General features: G+C 34.1%; 1 protein-coding gene across 2 annotated transcripts in view; it reads right to left on the minus strand.

The window, feature by feature from the left end:
- Positions 1-3,971: 3,971 nt before the first annotated feature.
- LOC126697207 (U-box domain-containing protein 14) overlaps positions 3,972-19,917 on the minus strand; it is a 70,009-nt gene continuing 54,063 nt past the window's right edge. Inside the window, exons 1-4 of one of the 2 annotated variants that reach the window (XM_050394094.1) lie at positions 7,167-7,716; positions 5,942-6,058; positions 5,301-5,714; positions 3,972-5,195 (exon numbers count right to left, since the gene is read on the minus strand). In XM_050394094.1, the coding sequence (XP_050250051.1) occupies positions 4,113-5,195; positions 5,301-5,714; positions 5,942-6,058; positions 7,167-7,451 (1,899 nt within the window). In that variant the 5' untranslated portion in view covers positions 7,452-7,716 and the 3' untranslated portion in view covers positions 3,972-4,112. Of the gene's footprint in view, positions 5,196-5,300; positions 5,715-5,941; positions 6,059-7,166; positions 7,717-19,917 lie in introns of those variants that run through there. The other variant, XM_050394097.1, reaches the window with a different exon arrangement.

A 19,917-nucleotide genomic window follows, 5' to 3' on the forward strand; every position in this document is an offset into this window, starting at 1 on the left:
TAGGATGATGATTTTTTGGTGATGAGTGACGAGATATCAATCACTCACCATCCAAACAGCACCATAGTCCTTTTGTCAACTCCTATTAGTTTTTTTGTCTGTGTCTAATGAAGTGATGACATGACAATTTTTTTTATTATAAAAAATTTACACACATGCTTGGGTCTAATGGATAAACCTGTTTTATTTGGATCTTTCCCCAATTCAAACCCATTAGAAGAGAAACCCATATTCACACACAAATCCGATAGAGAGAATGCATTTGTGTGCTAGCTGATCAAGGCAAGTGCATATACAGCTTGGGCTGTTTATTGGACTTCATTTTTTTGCTATGAATGGTCTAATTAATGTAATAATGTTGTCAGTAATGGCTAGTTTGAATTGAAGGATAGTAGAGTAGAGTTGCCGGAAATTAGAGAATGCAATGGCAAAACAGCCTAAAGGTTGGATATGGCATTTTTGAAAAAAAAAAAAACAAAACTCAAAATTATTTGCTAAAAGCCCATCATCAGTGCAAGCCCGAGAATCGAATTTGGAACAAACTGACTAGGACCTATTGGACTCGAACCGGTTGGGAACAGTGGCCTATAGGTTAGGTTTGGTCAAGGGTAGTAATATACCAGTCTGGTCCTAAAAATTACAAAAGACTGACTGGACCGGATTGTTTACATCCCTAAATGTGCAATTTGTGTACAGTGCTAAAATTAATTTTTGTTACCATTTTACAAAATTACCAAAACTATTTATTGTCAATATATATATATATATATATTCAGTTAAGGTTTATCAAAGAGGTTGCCCGAGTCATCACATCAAAATTACATAAAGGATTATTTTAACATAAAGATGTTCAGCTTGAAGATGTCTTGCTAAAACAAATACAATGAGCTTTCTATGAGATAGATTCTTATTATTTGTGTTTTTTTTTTTAATAAAGGAATTCTTCTTCTTTTTTATATGCATATAATAAAATTTGAATGGAAAATGTTAAAAATAACAATTTTTGCCACATCTTACTCATGTGGCAAGTCGTAAGTGGTGGAGTTGTGGATCCACCACTTTTACTTCACCACTCATGAGTTGTGGCAAGTCGTGAGTGGTGGGTCCACAACTTGCCATGTAAGCAAGTTGTGACAAAAATTATAGGAAAAGTTGTGGTTCAAGTATTACTCAATTTGAATCTATGATGTCCCATTTTCGTTATAATATCAAGGCAAGAAATTAATGTGTGTATATAATATAAATATATATATATATATTATGAAGAAAACTAAAGTAAATATATTATATATAAGTAAAGTCAGTAAATAATAAAGTAATATTATAAAAAGTAAAGTAGATAATAAGGCAACTAAGTCAATACTTAATCATAAACAAAGTAAATTACAATATTGTCAAAAAATTTCTAAAAAAAAAAAAAGTCAAAATAAACCCTTACAGGAAATGGAGGTAGAAACAGGTTTTTCCAAGTAGGAAAGAATAAAGATTACAAGATTAGATATCTGGGAAGGTAAGGGAAATTTAGGAAGAATATGAAAGCTAAAAATTAAGTTTTGGTTACTATTGAAGAGAAGCAGCCTTTTTATAGGCAAAATTAGGCACTATTTGAATAGTGAATAGTGAACATTAAATTTGACTTTTTTAATATTCACAACAGGTTTTCAACAGCTTTATTTGTATGTGCTAGCAATAGTGATGTAAGCAGCAGTTTTAGCAAATTTGTCGGTATATGCAGACAATAGTGATATAAGTAGTGACCTTATCAATTTAGTCAGTATGTGTCGATAGATCGTCTTTTGCAATTATAGAACTGAAGTAAGAAATCAGTCTTCAGCTAAGTCTAGAGTAGCAATTGAGTCTCACACACACGCGCGGGTGTGTGTGTACACATATATGGTATAGGTGAAAGACTTTACATGTTGAGTTAAATCTAGTGAGAATGAATTCCATTAAACTAACTAACAACAATACTAGATGGAATGAAGTTAGACATGGGCACAAGAAGCTGTCAAAATTAGAAGTGGTGAAGAGGGCTTTGAACATCCTTGGAGGGGGGAATGTGCAGAATAGCACAGTGAGGAAGGAGTATATTGTAAGTTATGATGCGTTAGAAAGAAAGTTGGAAAATAGCATCTCGAGTTTTATAGACTCGATTTCAGTCTATAGATCTCGAGTCTTATAGACTCGAGTTCTAAAAAGCAAAACCAACTCGATTTTGTACTTGGAGATCTGAAGAAAAACAGAGGAAGAACGATTTTCAGAGGCACGATCTAAAGAGGAAGCATGATTTGATCTGAAGAACGAAGAGATGATTTGACTCTGATCTAAAGAGGAAGAACGAAGAGATGATTTGAAGAGGCACGATCTGGTCTTCAGATCTGCCGTCAAAGAACGAAGAAGAAGAACGAAGAATGAAGAAGAAGAACAAAGAATGATCTGAAGAAAAACAGAGGAAGAACGATTTGAAGAGTCACGATCTAAAGAGGAAGCACAATTTGATCTAAAGAACAAAGAGACGATTTGGAGAGGCACGATCTGGTCTTCAAAACAGCCGTCGAAGAACGAAGAACGATCTGACACTCCGAAGAACGCAAGGAAGAAGAAGTGAAACTCGAGTTTCAAAAACTCGATTTCCACAAATCGAGACTTTAAAACTCGATTTTTAACTTGAAACTCGAGTTTTAGACACTCGAGATGCTAGTTTTTAACATTATTTTGAAACGTGTCAACTAATTAAATTTTTTAATATTTAATGTTATTTAGAAATAAAATTCTCCTTGGAGAGTTTCACTATGACCAGGCCATCATGCAACAAACTTCCACGGGGAAGGATACAAAATGCAAACCGCCTGATGGAAGTAATATAAGGTGAAAGTGGACGAAGTCATTTTCAAACAACAAAGGGAGGTTGGTATAGGAGGTTTGTAAAACAGGTATAACATGCCTGTCACTTACCTGCAAAACGCTAAGAAAGTTTCAAATTAAGTAGCTTGGATTAAAGATTGTCCTAGTTCCATTTCTAGTGCAATTTCTCTTGATGTAACTAGTTTACAAATTTGATTGAAATTCATTTATAATAAATAAACAAAAACATCAATACTAGATGGAGTTTGAGAAATTTTTTTTTTTTTTTTTTTTTAAATTCTTGAAAATAAAAACCAAATTTGAAGCTCACTCTAATGTGAAGGCAATGGAAAAATTATTTGGTATTTGTAGTTGGCTTCTTGGTCTAGGTTTGTAACATGTTCAAAATAATTTTCTTGGATTTTTGAGTGTTGAAATTTTAGAGATATTATAGCAATACTAATTATGTACCCCCAAAAAATGAGATGGAAAAAAGAATTTAGTGTTCTGGCGTCACCATAACCCACAACAAAGTAAACCTTGCAAGTTGCAATAGAAAATTTAGCTTTTCTAATATTTTCTCACCGTAATAAACAGACACTGCTACCATAAAGTAACATTTTATTTGGTCATTATGAATAGGGTCCAGTTAATGTGTGCCCTATAAAAACTTTTCCAAAATAGATGGTTAATGTGTGTCCTTACACATATTAACCATCCATTTTGGAAAAGTTTTTATAGGGAATAGAAAAAGCTGTCAAAACAGTTAATTACTTATTCGTTTTTCCATACAAAATTTCTTAAAATGATTTACTAATATATGCCCTAAGGGCACATGTTAGTAAATCCTATAACCAAATATGAAACTTAACTCTTTCTACAACATATACAACAGAAAATTGACGAGGCATATAGGTAAGAGTTACAAATGTACACCTGACCACCCGTATGCTATGAAAGTTCTGTGAAAATGTTCATGCCTTGCTGCCCTTTGTTGCAAAAGGCTGGGTCTTGAACATGCTGGTCAGATTTATAAGTGTTCCAGTCGACAATCTTTTCTGCTTTTCATTCCCATATAACTGATACATGCCATTCTTAAGCATATTTCTTTGTAGATAAACACCAACTGCAACGCTAAATTGAACTTTCTTCTAGCATAAATTCTTATATAACAAGATTTCCTGCACAGCTTTCTGAAACATATCTATGAATTAAACTTTCTTCATGCAAAAGATGGCCCCAACAAACTCCTAAATACAGCTAGAATTTTATGTATTAACAGTAGCACCCTCTTCAATTCGGTTGAGGAGCTCTAAAATATTTCCAGCTTTTCTCTTCGCTCTGTCGGTGCCATTCTCTAACAGTTCCTTCAATGCCTCCTCTGCACCAAGCTCCTTTGATAGTTTCAACTGCTTAAAATCACCTGTGCATAATGACCACAATACTGCTGCAGAATTCTCCCGGTTGCGTGGGGAACCAGTTCTTATAACCTCCACTAAGACTGGAATTGGCTCCGCTTGACCAATTGCGGTCTTCCCTTCTGGATGGCTGGCAAGAATGGCCAGAATTGCAAGTGCTTCATCCACCATCCCACCTCCAGCATCCTTCAACAATCTCATCAATGGGGTCACGATACCAGCCTTTACAGCCCTTGCCTTGTTTCCCTGATAGATCGAAAGATTGAAAATAGCGGTGGCAGCATCCTTTTTCCCTCTTGGAGTCCCCTCACAAAGCAATGTTATAAGAGCTGGGATAGCCCCGGCTGCTCCTATTGCCACCTTGTTCTCATCTATTACAGATAAGCTGAAAAGAGTGGCAGCAGCATTTTCTCTAGCTTCCATGCTGCCATTTTTCAATACATCTACAATATCAGGTATTGCTCCTGCATTCACAATAGTTCCCTTGTTACTCTCATTGATGGAAAGGTTGAGGAGTGCTGTAACAGCATGTTCCTGTGTCCGGGGATCTGGAGAGGACAATAATTCTACAAGAAGTGGTATGGCTCCTGCCTCAGCAATGCATACTCTATTATCTGCATTCCTCTTAGCAAGCAACCTGAGCTCACCAGCAGCTGCTCTTTGCTGTTCTGTATTCCCATTTGCTAGTTTTTCCAATAAGGCATCAATAGCAGCAGGATCACAGTCTGAAACACTGCCTCCTCCTGATTTCTTGCTTCTACAATTCACTTGCTTTTTTGGAAGCTCAACACCATTGCTTTCACACCATAAAGCAATCAGACTCTTCAAAACGTAGTTAGGAGTTAGGGCTGTGTGCAACAGTGTCTGCTGTGTCTTAGGACAGGTTTTATGTCCTGCATCAAGCCATTTTTGAATGCAAGACCTTTCATAAGTCTGCCAAAAAAAAAGGCAAATATTTCTTTAGTAATGACTACTGATAGTCTGATACAAATAAACTGTTGTAAACTTAAAACTGTGAAGGCAGCTGCCAGTTTATACCTGTCCAGTAGAGACAATCACAGGATCTTTCATCAATTCAAGAGATATTGGACATCTGAAATCATCTGGGATAACAGGAGATCTGTGCTTAATCAAGCCCTTTTCACCCTCAGAGGTCTCCACTATAGGATTTTCAGTCAGAACCCAGTCCTTAATCTTCTTAAAGAGGGATGACATTTTTTCAAAGCAGTCCCCTGGATCTCCATTGCTTGAGATAATCATATCATGGAACGCAAGTGACTCTTTCTTTATATCATCGATAGTCTTGAGATGCAGCTTTTCAGAAAGTCTTTTAAGTACTGCTGGGTCAGGTTCTTTTTCTTTCTGTGCTGTGGCTAAATCAATGTCCAGTTGTAAATCAAGTGTGTCAATTCTTCCCTTGGCTCTTTGGAATTGAGCATGTACTAGTTCAATCTGAAAGAAATAGAAAAATGTCCCACCAATTGTTAAGACTTTCAAATCAACTAAATGTTACTTTTCGTTAAAATTCATTTATGAACGGTATTTTAGACAACATTTTGACTATTTACTCTTTAAAATTGAAATTAAAAGGGTAATGACTACTGCTGAATTATATGCTGTTGCTTGTAAAAATTATATGCTGTTAATTCTCTTCAAAGTAAGTTGGGTTGTAAAAGTACCTGTTCGCGAACCTCCTCAGATAAATTAAGTTTATCATAGTGAATCTCACTCAATGCTGCTTCAATTTGTTCTGTCACCAGGTGGAACTTTTGAGCAATCTTTTCCCTTTGAAGAGCCTGTGACAAGTAAGACATTTCATACCTCAAAACTAATGATTTAAAATCAACTTGTTGAGAAACAAGAATAGAAATTAAGCCAAATTACACACAGTAAAAGTAAGTATCATACGCCTGGGTGGAAAATGTATTTAACAGTTTGTAGTATTGATGGTTATATTAGTTTGTACTAGACGACTTGAAAAAAAACAAAAATGCCCACATCTAGTTCTAGCTAAGCAAATCACGGTTCAAGTACAGAAGCAACTGTAATCACCATCTCATACCTTTTTCACTGAAATGCAGAACTCATTCATCTAAGAAAAGAAGAATTCATTTCTCATTTCTCAAAGCACCCCACCCACACCCCCACCACCCCCCCCACCACCAAAAAAAAAAAAAAAAAAAACCAAGCTTTGTGGAATTCATTTCTTAACATGCATATGCAAATCCGACTTGATATGACAACATTCTTGTAGATTAAACAGAAAAGGAACTCCAAAATCTATAACCATATCAGTTCTTATTAAAAACAAGGTCTTCCTCCAACCAATTACATGGTGGTTCATAAGACCATCCATGTGTATAAAACTCATTAAATCATTTATACAAGTCACATAACTATTAAATGGGTCATGTGACTAAAAGTATACGCGGATGCTATCACCTAGTGGCTGAGAGGAGATTATTCTAAACTGGTTCATAAGAAACTTAGGTCCTATTTTTAATCTCTTCCTAAATTCAATGGGCACACATGGATTCTTATTTTTAACTCTCTGATCTCCCATATACCAAAATCACACTTTGAACAAGAATATAGACATAAATATCCAACTTTTATTTATGCAATTCAATTCCTCATAAACCACAAACTATAACATATACTCAACTTTTATTTCTGTTCAACAATTCCTTGTGTGTGTGTGTGTGTGTGTTTTGACTTTTGAGTTAAAAACCAAATATAAAATAGAATGATGATTTCTTTGAGGTTGCCTTTAAAAAAAAGTCAAATTCTTCACCATTTTAGCCCAAACAAAGAAATCTCACTTTCCCTCCTCTTTTTCTCAGCAATCAAACAGAAATCAATTCATTTTATTTTTTTTAAAGAGAAAAGGCAAAGAAAAAGTACCAGATAGAGCTTGCTGCCACCGTTGACCGAGTTGAGAAGTTCGGTAGCGGAATCCAAACCGAGTCTGAGCGATTCAAAAGCCTTAACCACGTCATCGTCAAGCCCTTCATCGCTGTCCCTCAATTCCTCAAACAAAGGACTCAGCAGCTTCGCTCTCCGAACCAAGTTCCCATACATCTTCTTAAACACGTTTCGGCAATCCGATAACTCAGAGATCGCCTTCGTCGACTCACTGAGCCGACTCAGCAACAACTCGCCCTCCTGAGAATCCTCCGTCGGACCCATCTGGGTCGCCCCGATTCAATAAGAAGAAAACAAAAAATTATTATTAAAAAAAAAAAAGTTTAGAGCTTGGGAGAATTGGATTGGTTGGGAATATGTTAAGGAATTGAAGGGCAATTGGAAAGAGAAAAAAACACGTGAATTTTTGCAGAGGTTGTCTGAGAATTCTGAAACTGAAAGAAAGATAGGTGTTAAGGTTGTCAAGACTTGAGGTTTAAGAAAGAATGGAACAAAGATTTATTGATTCTTTTTAATAGTAATATATAAATAAATGGAAGTATTTTTAACATGTAATCATAGCCTTTTAGGAAAGTTTTATATAATTAATTATGGGATTATTAGAAAATTTTAGAAACACAAGTTGGGTGATGGTACCAATTTGGTGAGGAAGTTGGAATGGAGGGAGATGGTACCAATTTTTTATTATATTTTTGACAATATTGTCCTCTGCATATATGGTTTTTTTTTTTTTTTAATTTTTTTTTTCACATGTGTATGTTTTTGTTGGTTTGTTTGTCTTTTATTTTGGGAAAAAAACATAGTTTTGGAAACAATAATTTGGACACCATGTATAGAACCTTTTAATTTTTTTTTTCTTTCTATTTTTACCTTTTAATATTAAAAGTACTAGATCTCCATTAAAAATGATAAAAACAAAACTCTACTATCTTTGAGATATATTAAAATTTCCTAAAGTACACAAAGGGTTTCTTTTTGTCAAGGTCATAACTCATCATTCAGAACTAGAACCTTCTAGAATTGATTTTTGTGTTATTTCAATGGAAAGTAGTTATTTGAATTTTTCTAAAAAAGTATATAATAATAATAATAATAATTCTAAAGTTTTCCGATATTCGAGTGATTGGTTCATTGGTTTGAAGTGAGTCGTAAATTTAAATGTTCTAAAATTCAATTCATTACATTACCGGTCCATAGAATTTTTGTGATGTTTCATAAGTAGGAAATAGATTAATCTGATTAAAAAAATGAGACCCACTTCCTTTACACACACACATGTGCACTTAGCTTCTTAATCTAGGTTTGTAACTCTTTTGGACCATGTTCAAAATAATTTTAAATGATATTTTTGGGAGATTTTACAAATATAGCTCTACCAATAATATAGTAAAATAGTTTTTTTACGATCACACATTTTGTCACAATTTAATGATATGTGCAATTATGATTAATGAATTATTATTTTCACATAAATCTACTATTTTTTTAACTATTCACAATCACACAAATAAAGTTGTGACATAAGTTGTGCTCACGTTATTTCTCTTAACCAACAAAAAAAAAAATATAAAGGTTTAAGGATTTAAGCAAAACAAAAGGCAAGAGAAAAAGAAAAAAAGAAGGGTATAATGGACCATATGAGGAAAGCCAATGTTGTGGACCAGGAAGCTTTTGCGTGTTATCATCAGAGTAGTTGCCTTTTCTTCCCGCGCAGAATTGTCAATTGGACGGCTAGGATCTTTCCAGGTACCAACCACAAAAGACTTGGCTACAATCGACTTGAATTTAAGCCAGACCATATTAACCAATAGCAAATTGCCAACTGGACCATATTTTTATCGTGTGGTCTATAATATAATATAATGATGGTCAAAGATACATTTAAAAAGTTAACGGTCATGTTTCTTGCAATATTTAGTTGGGTCCATAGAAAAAGATGAGACTTTATTGTTCATGACCCATTACTCATTATTGTTTAAATTTATTCATCATAAAAATAATTGTGGCGGAAATATTATGCATTGATTAAAAACTAAAACGTAAACAATGAGAGTTTCAAAAAAAAAAAAAAAAACGTAAACAATGAGGGGGTAGTAATTAAATGAATTAATATTGGTTCAACTCTTGACTTGATCAAATGTATATAATATATATCAATGCCGCAAAACAGCCATCAGATAATTTAAAAACTATTTAATTAAACATTTCTGAATTGTTCCAACCATACAAAACATATTAGAGTGTCTTTCTTGTTTTTTTCACAAAATATAAGATATATACAATGAGAATTTAAATACTTGTAACATTGAAAACATAGTATTGTCCTAAACTTGTGGAAAGGTAATTGGTATAATCATTTTATGTAATGTTAACGTAACATGAAATCTAAGGAAATATGATCTAATTACTCATTGTTTATAAATTTCTTTTACTAACCCCACAATTTGAACTATTTTTTCTTTTAAATCTTCAAGAACTTTGTACATTGTAATATGTCAATTAAACTACAAGACTGCTACAAGTAAGTAATATCTCTTTACATTTTTGTTTACAAATACTCCCTCCGTCCCATTTTGTTTGTCCTGTTTGAAAAGTCAAACTTTTTAAGAGAACATCATTTATTGTCCTGTCTACGGTCTACCTTTTAAAAATGTATAAGTTTCCAAAACTACCTTTAAATAAATTTATAAAAAAATTGAATTATTAATAAAGTAGAGGTATAATAGGAACATTAGTAAATTAATGACTTTTATTTTTAGAAACAGGACAATATTTTGAAACATTTCAAAATAGAATAGAAGATAAACAAAATAGGACGGAGGTAATATTTCTTAAGTTTCAGCTTTCATTTATCTTGTCACTTTATAAATGTAAAAGTGAACTTGAATCTTTAAAGTAAAAAATCAAAACGAAAACAAGCAAAAGATTTAGGTGAAAAACAGTATTATAAGTTAAGATAACATATTTGATGCGTGTAAAATGAAAACAATAACACCAAATGATTAAATAAAAAAATAAAATAAAATAAAAATGTGGAGATACGTTAGGTGAGATATTGATCTTTGTAAACAACGACCGACTAGATGGAGCTACAAAAGCCAGGAAGTTCAAACGTGTCAAGATGGGTTTGGTCAACAACGCGTTAAAACTAGCCTTGTTGGCAATGAGGTGGGTGCGCCGGCAAAACTTAACATGCCTGATGCCATACAGACAAACCACAATATGTCAATGTCATGTCAACAGTTAACACACTATCTCACACTTGATTCATTTCTTTTTTTTTTTTGTTTTTTGAGAAGACACTAGATTCATTTCGAAGGAGCCATGCATCTTGCCCAAAAAACTAGCCGTGACGTGGACGGCATATCGGGCATATGGGCCCATGTATATCATCCACCTTGGCGTCTTTTGTTTTAACTTTAAGTAACGTTATTTTATCTAATAACCTTTTATTTGATAAATATTTAAAAAATTTAAGCGTCAAATTATATCTATATGTTTATTACGTTCTTAATACGCACGTCAAGTTTTGTGTCAATTGTTCCTCAAAAAAAGTTTTGTGTCAATTATCACCACTATGATAAAGCTTCTTTTCCTCAGATTATCACCAGTAAGTATCCTCCTCAACACTGTCATCCAAACAAAAGAGGAAACCCACAGGGGTTGAAGTGTTTTTACATAAAATTCTTATAGAAATCATTTTCCTTTACATATTTATTTTGTCCTTTTCTCTACAAATTGCAAAAGGATAATTGAAGGTTCGTTTGGCTGGGAGGATAAAAAAGTGAGGGATAGAAAATAAGGTGAGGATGGAAAAAAATTTAGTTTTCCCTTATGTTGTTTGGTTGGAGGGGTGAAAATGTGGAGTAATGAAAATTTGCATCCAATAAATAAATATAGAGTGATGTAACATAACTTAAAATTATACAAAGTTTAACTTGAATTCAACCACGTATATATATTTTTGAGAAAATATGAGGGTAAAAAAAAATGCTGAATATTCGTGGGGTCTTGGTAATGGCTTGATATGGATAGTAAGTTATAAGTTATATAAATTTCTCAGAAAAAAAATAGTTATATAAAATCTTCACAAAATATTTAATGATAAGTCCTTTTAATAATAGATGATAGATAGGATAGGGCCAAGCCAAGTTTCATGTCGGACACCAAATGGACCAAGATGAGATCTAGTAAAATCTGCTAGATTTAAGTGTTATATTGTTAGAGATATATTAATTATTCAATAATACATGATCAAACCCAATTTTACCTTGTGTACAAGTCAAATTTTTTATTTGTGTTACAAATCTATTAACCATAGTTAGTATATAGATAGTTTAAAGTTTAGGCTTTTATAGATTTGTACTTCAAATATTGCTCTTAAAGGTTTATTTATTGGATGTTGATCATTAGATTGAATTACATAACCCTCGTATTTTTGTGTTACTCTATGATATGATTTCACTTTGGCATCTATTTTAGAATATTTAGTTTAACATATATATATATATATATATATAAATTTATGAAAATTATTATGTTTTTGAAGCATTGGCATTGCTTATATGCACCGTCCAAACATCAATCTGCATTTTTTTATTTGTTTTGGTTGAAAAACAATATCAAAGTCTCAACCATAATCATTGTATGTGTAGACTTTCCGCGTGATGGTATGAATGATTGGACTTGGGAGCCATAGGACAATGTTCGTGCAACGATGGTGGTTGGCAATGGATTAGGATCTGATCATCCGGTGGACGGGGTGCAATTCACCCATCTCTTCTTACAATTTTTTTTCACTTTTTACCTTTTTAATTTTCACTTTTTACTTTTAAATTTTTTTTTTTTTTTGAATCAATGGTTAAAATTGAAAGTTGCTTTTTACAACTATTAATCTTAACCATTCATAAGAATTATATCAGGTGCAATACCTTGATCTCAATCCATCGGCAAACACTTGTTTTGGTTCAGCCTTTTCTTTTGAGCGTAAAAAGATGAAGATGAAGCTATTTCTAAAATAAATAAAAATAAAAATAAAAACCTCTGATGCCTTTATTTAAGAGAATTTGGTGGCAGTTTTTACAACTATTAATCTTAACCATTCATAAGAATTATATCAGGTGCAATACCTTGATCTCAATCCATCGGCAAACACTTGTTTTGGTTCAGCCTTTTCTTTTGAGCGTAAAAAGATGAAGATGAAGCTATTTCTAAAATAAATAAAAATAAAAATAAAAACCTCTGATGCCTTTATTTAAGAGAATTTGGTGGCAGTTTTTGGTCCATGTGCACTGCAAGAAGTATTGGGTTGGTAAGATAGCAATAAATAGTTAATCAATATATGTATCTTAAATTTTTTAGTTTGATTATTTTAGTTTTTGAGTCTTAGTCTAAATTTGTTAGTTAGATTTAATTTGGTATATTGAGACTTTGTTTTGATGAATATAAAAAAGTAGGCCAACCGTACATATAAATTTCAATCATTTGTTGAATAGTGAATGATTGAATTAAAGCCTAATTGTTTTATTAGACCTAATTGAATGGTCCCAATAACTCAGATTTAGACATGTTATCTTATGTAGGTTTTTTGAGCTATAATGTGATTTCTCAACTTGAGTAGGTCATGTTGTTTGTTTGATGGACAAATGTGCTTTGAGGTTGTGTCCGTTTGAGAATTTCTTAACTCATTTGATAATGTGAGACAAAAAATTAAAAACTAGTTTATTTTTAACAAACTGAAAGTTGGATTATTTAAAATAAAATTGAAACAAAAAATAGTGTAAGATTATCTAAAGATGACTTTATCAAGGCGTAATTGCATATAACATAAATTCAATGTTGTGAGAGGTGGCGTGTGGAACTAAATTTTATGAAGTTAAGTTTACTATAACCATGTTAATCGAGGCCAAGTGCAAAATTTTGATTAAAGATAATAGAGGATGAATAAATAATATCCACACTACTTTGAAGTAATACATAATTGTCACTCATTCCTTGATTTTTGGGATAGTTATTCAATTAGGCTCCAATTTCCAATTTACTCAAAATCTTGTCTTCTTTGTAATTGCTTGGTGAGCTGATATATAGCTACCATATAATTCTACACATGCTAAATGTGCATTAGTTTCTCTCTAAAAAACTTGGACACTTCTTGTAGCCCTCACGTCCCATGTATCAGATTGAGTTGAAAAATACCTCAAACTCAACTCAATTTGACCCATACACACTTCTAGTAAAGTACCCAATTTTTATTCACAAGTACGAGCCTCCATAAATAAATGTCTTCTTACAAAATATATAAAAGATATGACAAAGTTCTTGATTATATATGTTTATTTACCTATTTGTAGTTGAGATTTTTTGAAGTCTCGGCATGCTTCACAAACAAGAAGCCATCTTCATTTGAGTCTTGGGGGCCAACAAAATGGGAGTGTTAGTTTGTAAAATGTGATTCGTGGGGAGAAAACTTATAAGTTCTAGAGTTTACACTTCAAAATGATTTTTTTTTTTTTTTTTTTTTTTAAGAATACTAATTATTTTAACACACACATAAGGGAAGAAGGTCTTAAAGAAACTGATAGTAGTGTTTATTCAAAGTGAGATTTTTTGTGAGTATGAAAGGATTGGTTTTGACCAGAAAATCAATATGCAGCAGATTAACAAATTAATTACCAATTAATTAAGATATGTGGTCACAATTGTAACATGTTAATTAATGAAACTAGGAAATCGCCAAATTTGTAAAGCATGCAAAGAAAGCAATAAACAAATAACACAGTGATATGATGGAGAAGTGGAAAACTAATGGAGTCTTCAAAGAAAAAACTACTATAAGAGTAACCTACCCCAATCAAAGGAAATCCACAATAAGAAAAAAAATTATAGATCTAGTACATAATCAAAACTTAAAGAAAACCATTCAACAAATACTACAAATTGTTCAAAACAAAAAATTGACAACACTCATTTCAAAAGAGAAGTCTAGTGACATATCTTTTGTGACACAAATTTGATGTAATTAATTGTGAGCTAGTGATGAAAAAAAAGTGATAGGTTCATGTAAAAATGCTCTTCTACCACTCACAATCAACCAAATTGTTATAAAAATTATGACAAATAATGCGGTCCTTAATGAACTATGTTGAAAGAGAATACATGCAAGCTTCATCAATCACTTAATTCTAAAATTTCAAAAGTCATTTCTCTCACTTTACCGACTTAAACTATTAACTAAAAGCAACTGATCAACTCTCCATAATTCCAAATAAATAAAATGGCAGTACCAAAGTTTGAAGAATAATTTCAACCTCCATTAGCATAAGATCAAAGATCGTGACTATACCTCCATCTGCACCACCCTCTTTATTTATCTTCCTCTTGACCACTTTGAAGGTATTAAGAATTCTAGAAGAATCAAAAAAGATTACTCAAAAATATAATCAAATATCAAATATTATGTACATGTAATTTAGATCTTCTATTTCATATTGAAATCAAAATAATATTGGAAAATAAGAATAGGTTGATGTTATAAATTTAACGAGAGAAACATCTGTTGGAGTGGGTGTGTTTTAAACACCAATAAGCCTTTGCTTTGTGTGGAGTGAACCTTGTTATTATTATTATTATTATATGACAAAATACAAATATTTATGGTAAATCTAGATGTTGGGGGTATCGATAGCAAGGGGAGTTGTTGTGGGTGCTTCCTAGTTGGCTGGAGGATTAGTGGGCGGGGGGTCTGAGGTGACTACAAGCTACGCGGCGTTTGGATTTGATGTGGTTGTAGCGGTTCTGGGGTTGTCATAATCCAGCACTGCTACATAGGAATTGATCTACTTTGATAGCTCCCTGGCCTCCAAACTCTCAGTGCCCTCCTCTTCATCGCTGCTGTCCTTGCCCTGATCTGTAGCCTAGGTTTTGACCTCAGGGTCCTCAGGTAGCAGGACTCAGTTAGCACTCTTGAAAGGGGAATCCTCTTGGAGGCTGACGGCGTTAACTATAGCCATCAAACCCTCCATGAACCTGAACTTCTGGGCCTGGAAGATCAAGGGACCAGCTGAGTTTTCGACGTCCTTGAAACCCTTATTGTAGTAGGTCTGCTTTCGAGATTTCTCTACGCCTTTGAGGTCGGTAAGTTCCTTGTCTCGAGCAGAGAGGATGCTAGCTGTCTTCGCTAGCTTAAGCTCGGTCTCCCCAAGCCTACCTTGAAGATCACTAGCATTCCGCTCAACGAACTCCAATGCCTTCTCGGCGGTAGTTGCCCGCCGCTCCATCACATTTAGCCCTAGAGTTTTCTCTTGCAGATTGGCCTCGGCTACCTATTTGAGGGCTTTTTCTTTGTTAATCTCTTCTTGTGCCTCCTTCAGCCGAACCTCCACCACGTGACTCAATTGGGCAGCCTGAGACAACAGAAAAGCAAAGCGGGATTATTCAAGCCCAATTGGTAACACTTGTAAATTGAGAGGTATGTGAAGGAAATGAAAGGGACCGAGACAAAAAAAATAGTAATAATTCGGACAAATAAAAAGCTTACCGCTATAGTGTGCCACTTTAATTTTAGCATAAGGTCCTTATCTTTGCAACCAGAGTAATGCTTTAGATCGGTAGGCAGCAGTAAGGCCTATCTGAGACTGTCCGATACCAACCCTCCTTCGTTGCTCCTCTATGTCTAGACATAGGAGTCTGAGGGTAGGACCTTATCCCCCAAATGGAAGGAGCACTCCCATCCGGTACCAGAACCCGAGGAAGAAGCTGCTACTTGAAAGCCGATTATGACAGGCTGGCTCATAAGCTGTGTAATACCCCACATATCTTTATTTTAGGTTGTTATATATATATATATATATATATATACATAATTGATGGGCCATAAATACTTTTTGTTAGTAATTACAGCCCACATCTCTGATGTGTTAAATATAAGGTAGAGGAAGAGATAAATTAGAGTTTTCATAGGAAGGGTTTTATCAAAGAGGTTAAGAGGTGTTTTTCCTTGGAGTTTAGAGCACATACAGTTGAAGAGGCAATCAAATTGTTCAAGGTATGATTTCTCACCATTAGAAACAAAGAATTAAGGAGTTAGAATTTTATCATGGAAAATTTTAGTGATGTGTAGATTGTTGAATTGGCAGTTTCTTAGATGACAATTTACAGTATTTCAATAATTCTTGAATCCTAGGTTGCCACTGTTTGGATTCTAGAACAAAAGCCGAAATTATTAAATCCATGAATAAGGCTTGCATCGTTTTCCTAGGACTATAACAGCTTTTAAGTTGCTGATTTATACCATAATGTTAATTTTGAGTTGCTGGACAATTTGCACCCGACCCCACACATGTTTCACTAGCTAGCTCTCATTTTGTCAAAGTCCTATTTTCTCTTATTGATAGCTTTGATAGTCTATGCCTAGGTGTTGACTATTCCCAAACACAATGAACCATTTAGGTTCAACACGTCTAGAAAAAAAGGGTTCAACACGTCTACAATTTTTTAAAAGGATAATGACAGATTTGAGATTTCATACCAAAATTCTTATATTTAATCTGTAGGGTCAATGAATGTTAAATTCATAAACAAAATCATATTGGTTTTGGCCCACCATTTGCATTGGGGTTATATATTAAATCCTTAAGTGTTGGCTACTGCGTTCCTCATGGTAAAATGAGTTTCAATTAATGCAAGGATGTATTATTGATTAGAATACCATTGGTTAGAGAAATGTAAATTTAGTGTTAAAAGTGTTATTAGTTCAGCAAAGCATAATCTTAGTGAGTCTATTTGTATAGTTCTATAAACTTTATGTTTTGTGGAGGATATTAAGTATATTTCCATGATTGATTATAGGTTCTATTTAAGAGTATTTTGAGACTATTTGAAGGGTGTTTTAGTTGGACTTTCAAAGTGATTCAAGTACTGTAAGTAATTATGCATAATATGCACAATTTTGTCCATTCAGTTCCTAGAAGTCAAAGGTTTTCAAAAGTTATGTTTTTGAGCTTGCATTTTTAAAAGTTTATCAAAAGTATTTTTACACCATTGCAAGAGAAATTTTGACTTTTAAATGATGTTTTAAAGGGAAACTTTGAATTTTAAATAATGTTTTGAACATCCAAATCTCCTTTAAAAGATGATTTCTAAACTAAACCATTTTTAGAAAAGAATTGAGTTTCAAGATAAGTTTTCTAAAAAGGTTCTTGATCTTTAAATTTGTTTAAAGCCAAGTGATTTCAAATTCATATTCCTATTTTTCCAATTATGTTTAAAATGTTTCTTTTAGCAAATTGAATTTTCAGACTTACTCAAGAATTGTAAAAATATTTATATAAACTCCTAAGTTCCTATTTGTTCCCCAAGAGAGTCAAACATCCTTTGATTTATGTTTCAATTTGATATTGTGATGTTCAATATGCCTCTATAATGGGAATAATTGTTAATCTTAAGAAATTATTCTATTTTGTATAAACCTTGCTTTTGTGATATGTGACTCGAAATTAGTGTTTTTAGAATTGATTAGGTATATGTGTAAGCCCGTTCACAGGGTTGTATGTGAGAATATGTGTTGATCCTTCACCAGTAGGGGTTAGATGTTGGTATCCACTCATAGAATTGTATGTGAGAATATGTGATATGTTTATATGTGACACTGTGCTCTAATCAATTATTTGTATGTGTTTTCATATGATTTTAAGATTTGATTACATATGTATTAAGTGGTTCACTATATGTTTTGGAATAATTATATTTGATATCATGGAATGAATTTGTGAAAAATCAAAATAATCGTGCTTTGCTTGACTCTATTCTGTTGTGTGTTGTGTATTGTGTATAATTACTTACTGGATGTGTGGCTCATCCCATCAATTACAATTTTTAGATTAAAGTTTAGTTGGGGAAGAGAACTTTGGGATTACTTTGTAAGATGCAAGGTAGAGCGTGGGAGTTTTTAGGCGATGTCAATAATACTTGAAGCCTTAAAGGATTATTAAGTTATTTTTGTTCTGCTTTAGATTTTATAGTATTAGAGATTATTTCTAAATTGTGGATTTTAGTTATTGTAAGAGATTTATTAAGAGCATTTTTTATTTGGAGGTTACTGAATTATGTTTATTGAGTTATGTAAGATCAGTAAGTTAGTCATGCATCTAAATTCATGTTCCATGGATTTGGGTCATGATAGGCTATGTCTCCTGAGGGGTCTTGCCGGTCGGTTGAGTGGTTGCCTGACCCGAGGCCAAAGTGGGGAGGTGGGCAGCAGGGGGAGTACTGCTCTCGACTGTAGTGCCGTCGTCACCCTTTTGCCACTTCCTCCACTGTTTGGAAGCAAGGGGCGTAGTTTGTTGGGGAGTAGGCCGAGTGGCAGCCTGACCTCTTGAGGCCTGCGTAGCTGGAAACCAATGGTCCAAAGCTATAGAGCACTTTTGGACCATTTCTTCTGCCGAGTTGGGTTGAACGGGCTCATCAGGAATTGCCTCCTTGACAACTAGACCATCTTCTGCAAGATCTCCTAAAATGGGGTTCTCCAAAGGAACGTGTACAGCCCGACCTTGGAAGACGGTATCTCCTGAACCGTCTTATATAGGTTCAAGGGAATTCATGTCTAACTAGTCGAGGACCTAAATGCTTAGCTTCCCTAGAAGTAAGCCCTTGTGGCAGGAATCCAGGCAGTCGAACGTCCAGGTACAACAATAGTGGGTTGTCGACTGTCAAGACGTTTGACAAATCCTGGTAGCTTGTGTAGGAGGGCACGTAACCCAAGATCAGGTGATAAGCTTTTAACTGTCCGTCGTAGTGCACAAATATCTCCGAGCGAAGGACGAAGTTGAGCTCTTGGACATGCACTACGTTTATATCTGGCCAAAATTTCTTGGAAACTACAGTTAAGGGGGGGTATGAGTTAGTGAGATGCAGAGAAAGTAATAAAAGAAAAGGAGAGACATATGTACATAAAATAGATGAGAAGTAAATGAAAATGAGCATGCTAATAAAACAAAAGGGAGGGAGACACGATTTATGTATGTTAAGGAATCGGGGAAAAGAAAAGTATCGACCTATCTAACAAGGATAGGTCGAGCGAGTTAGCTCACCATTCAACCAATTCTCGCTCACCCTCACATACTCCCCCGCTGAGTTCCTATTGGAGTCGGGGTGGCAGGATATCAACCTAACCATTGTGCTTCGGGTCTGAAGATATACCCGAGCTTTAAACCCTCCCCCCCCCCCCTCCCCCTCCCCCCTCGAATGGCGTACAAGTAGTTGATGCCATGGTGGGTAAGGCTAAGGCCACACAATCAGTTGAGATACCCCACACAGCTAACTACCCTATAAAAATTAAGCAAACATTGGTTGGCTGTAAAAACTAAGGGTCCTAAGTAACAAGGGATCCACTAGGAACCTAACCCCGCCCTCAAGTATGGACATTAAAGGGAAAAATACTACATGGGGGAGCCTCTGGTCCTCTATATCTCCCTCGTGACAATACGAAATTTCAACGTCACGAGGAATGTTGTATCTAACTCTGAAAGATTCTATGTCTGCTCTAGTTTTCAAAAGGTAAAAAAAAAAACATGTTTTTGAATCTAACTAAGTTACGAGAAGATAGTTCAAGAGAAAAAGACTTACTGAGTGACTTCTCGAAGAGGAGAGTGATCTTGTAGGGAGATTAAGGGCTCGGGAACAGGAAGAAGGCAATATTCTGAACTTAGAAGAAACTAAAGAAAATGGAAAACAT

The sequence above is a fragment of the Quercus robur genome, chromosome 8 (assembly GCF_932294415.1).
Source record: "Quercus robur chromosome 8, dhQueRobu3.1, whole genome shotgun sequence".
In the NCBI taxonomy this organism is placed as follows: Eukaryota; Viridiplantae; Streptophyta; class Magnoliopsida; order Fagales; family Fagaceae; genus Quercus; species Quercus robur.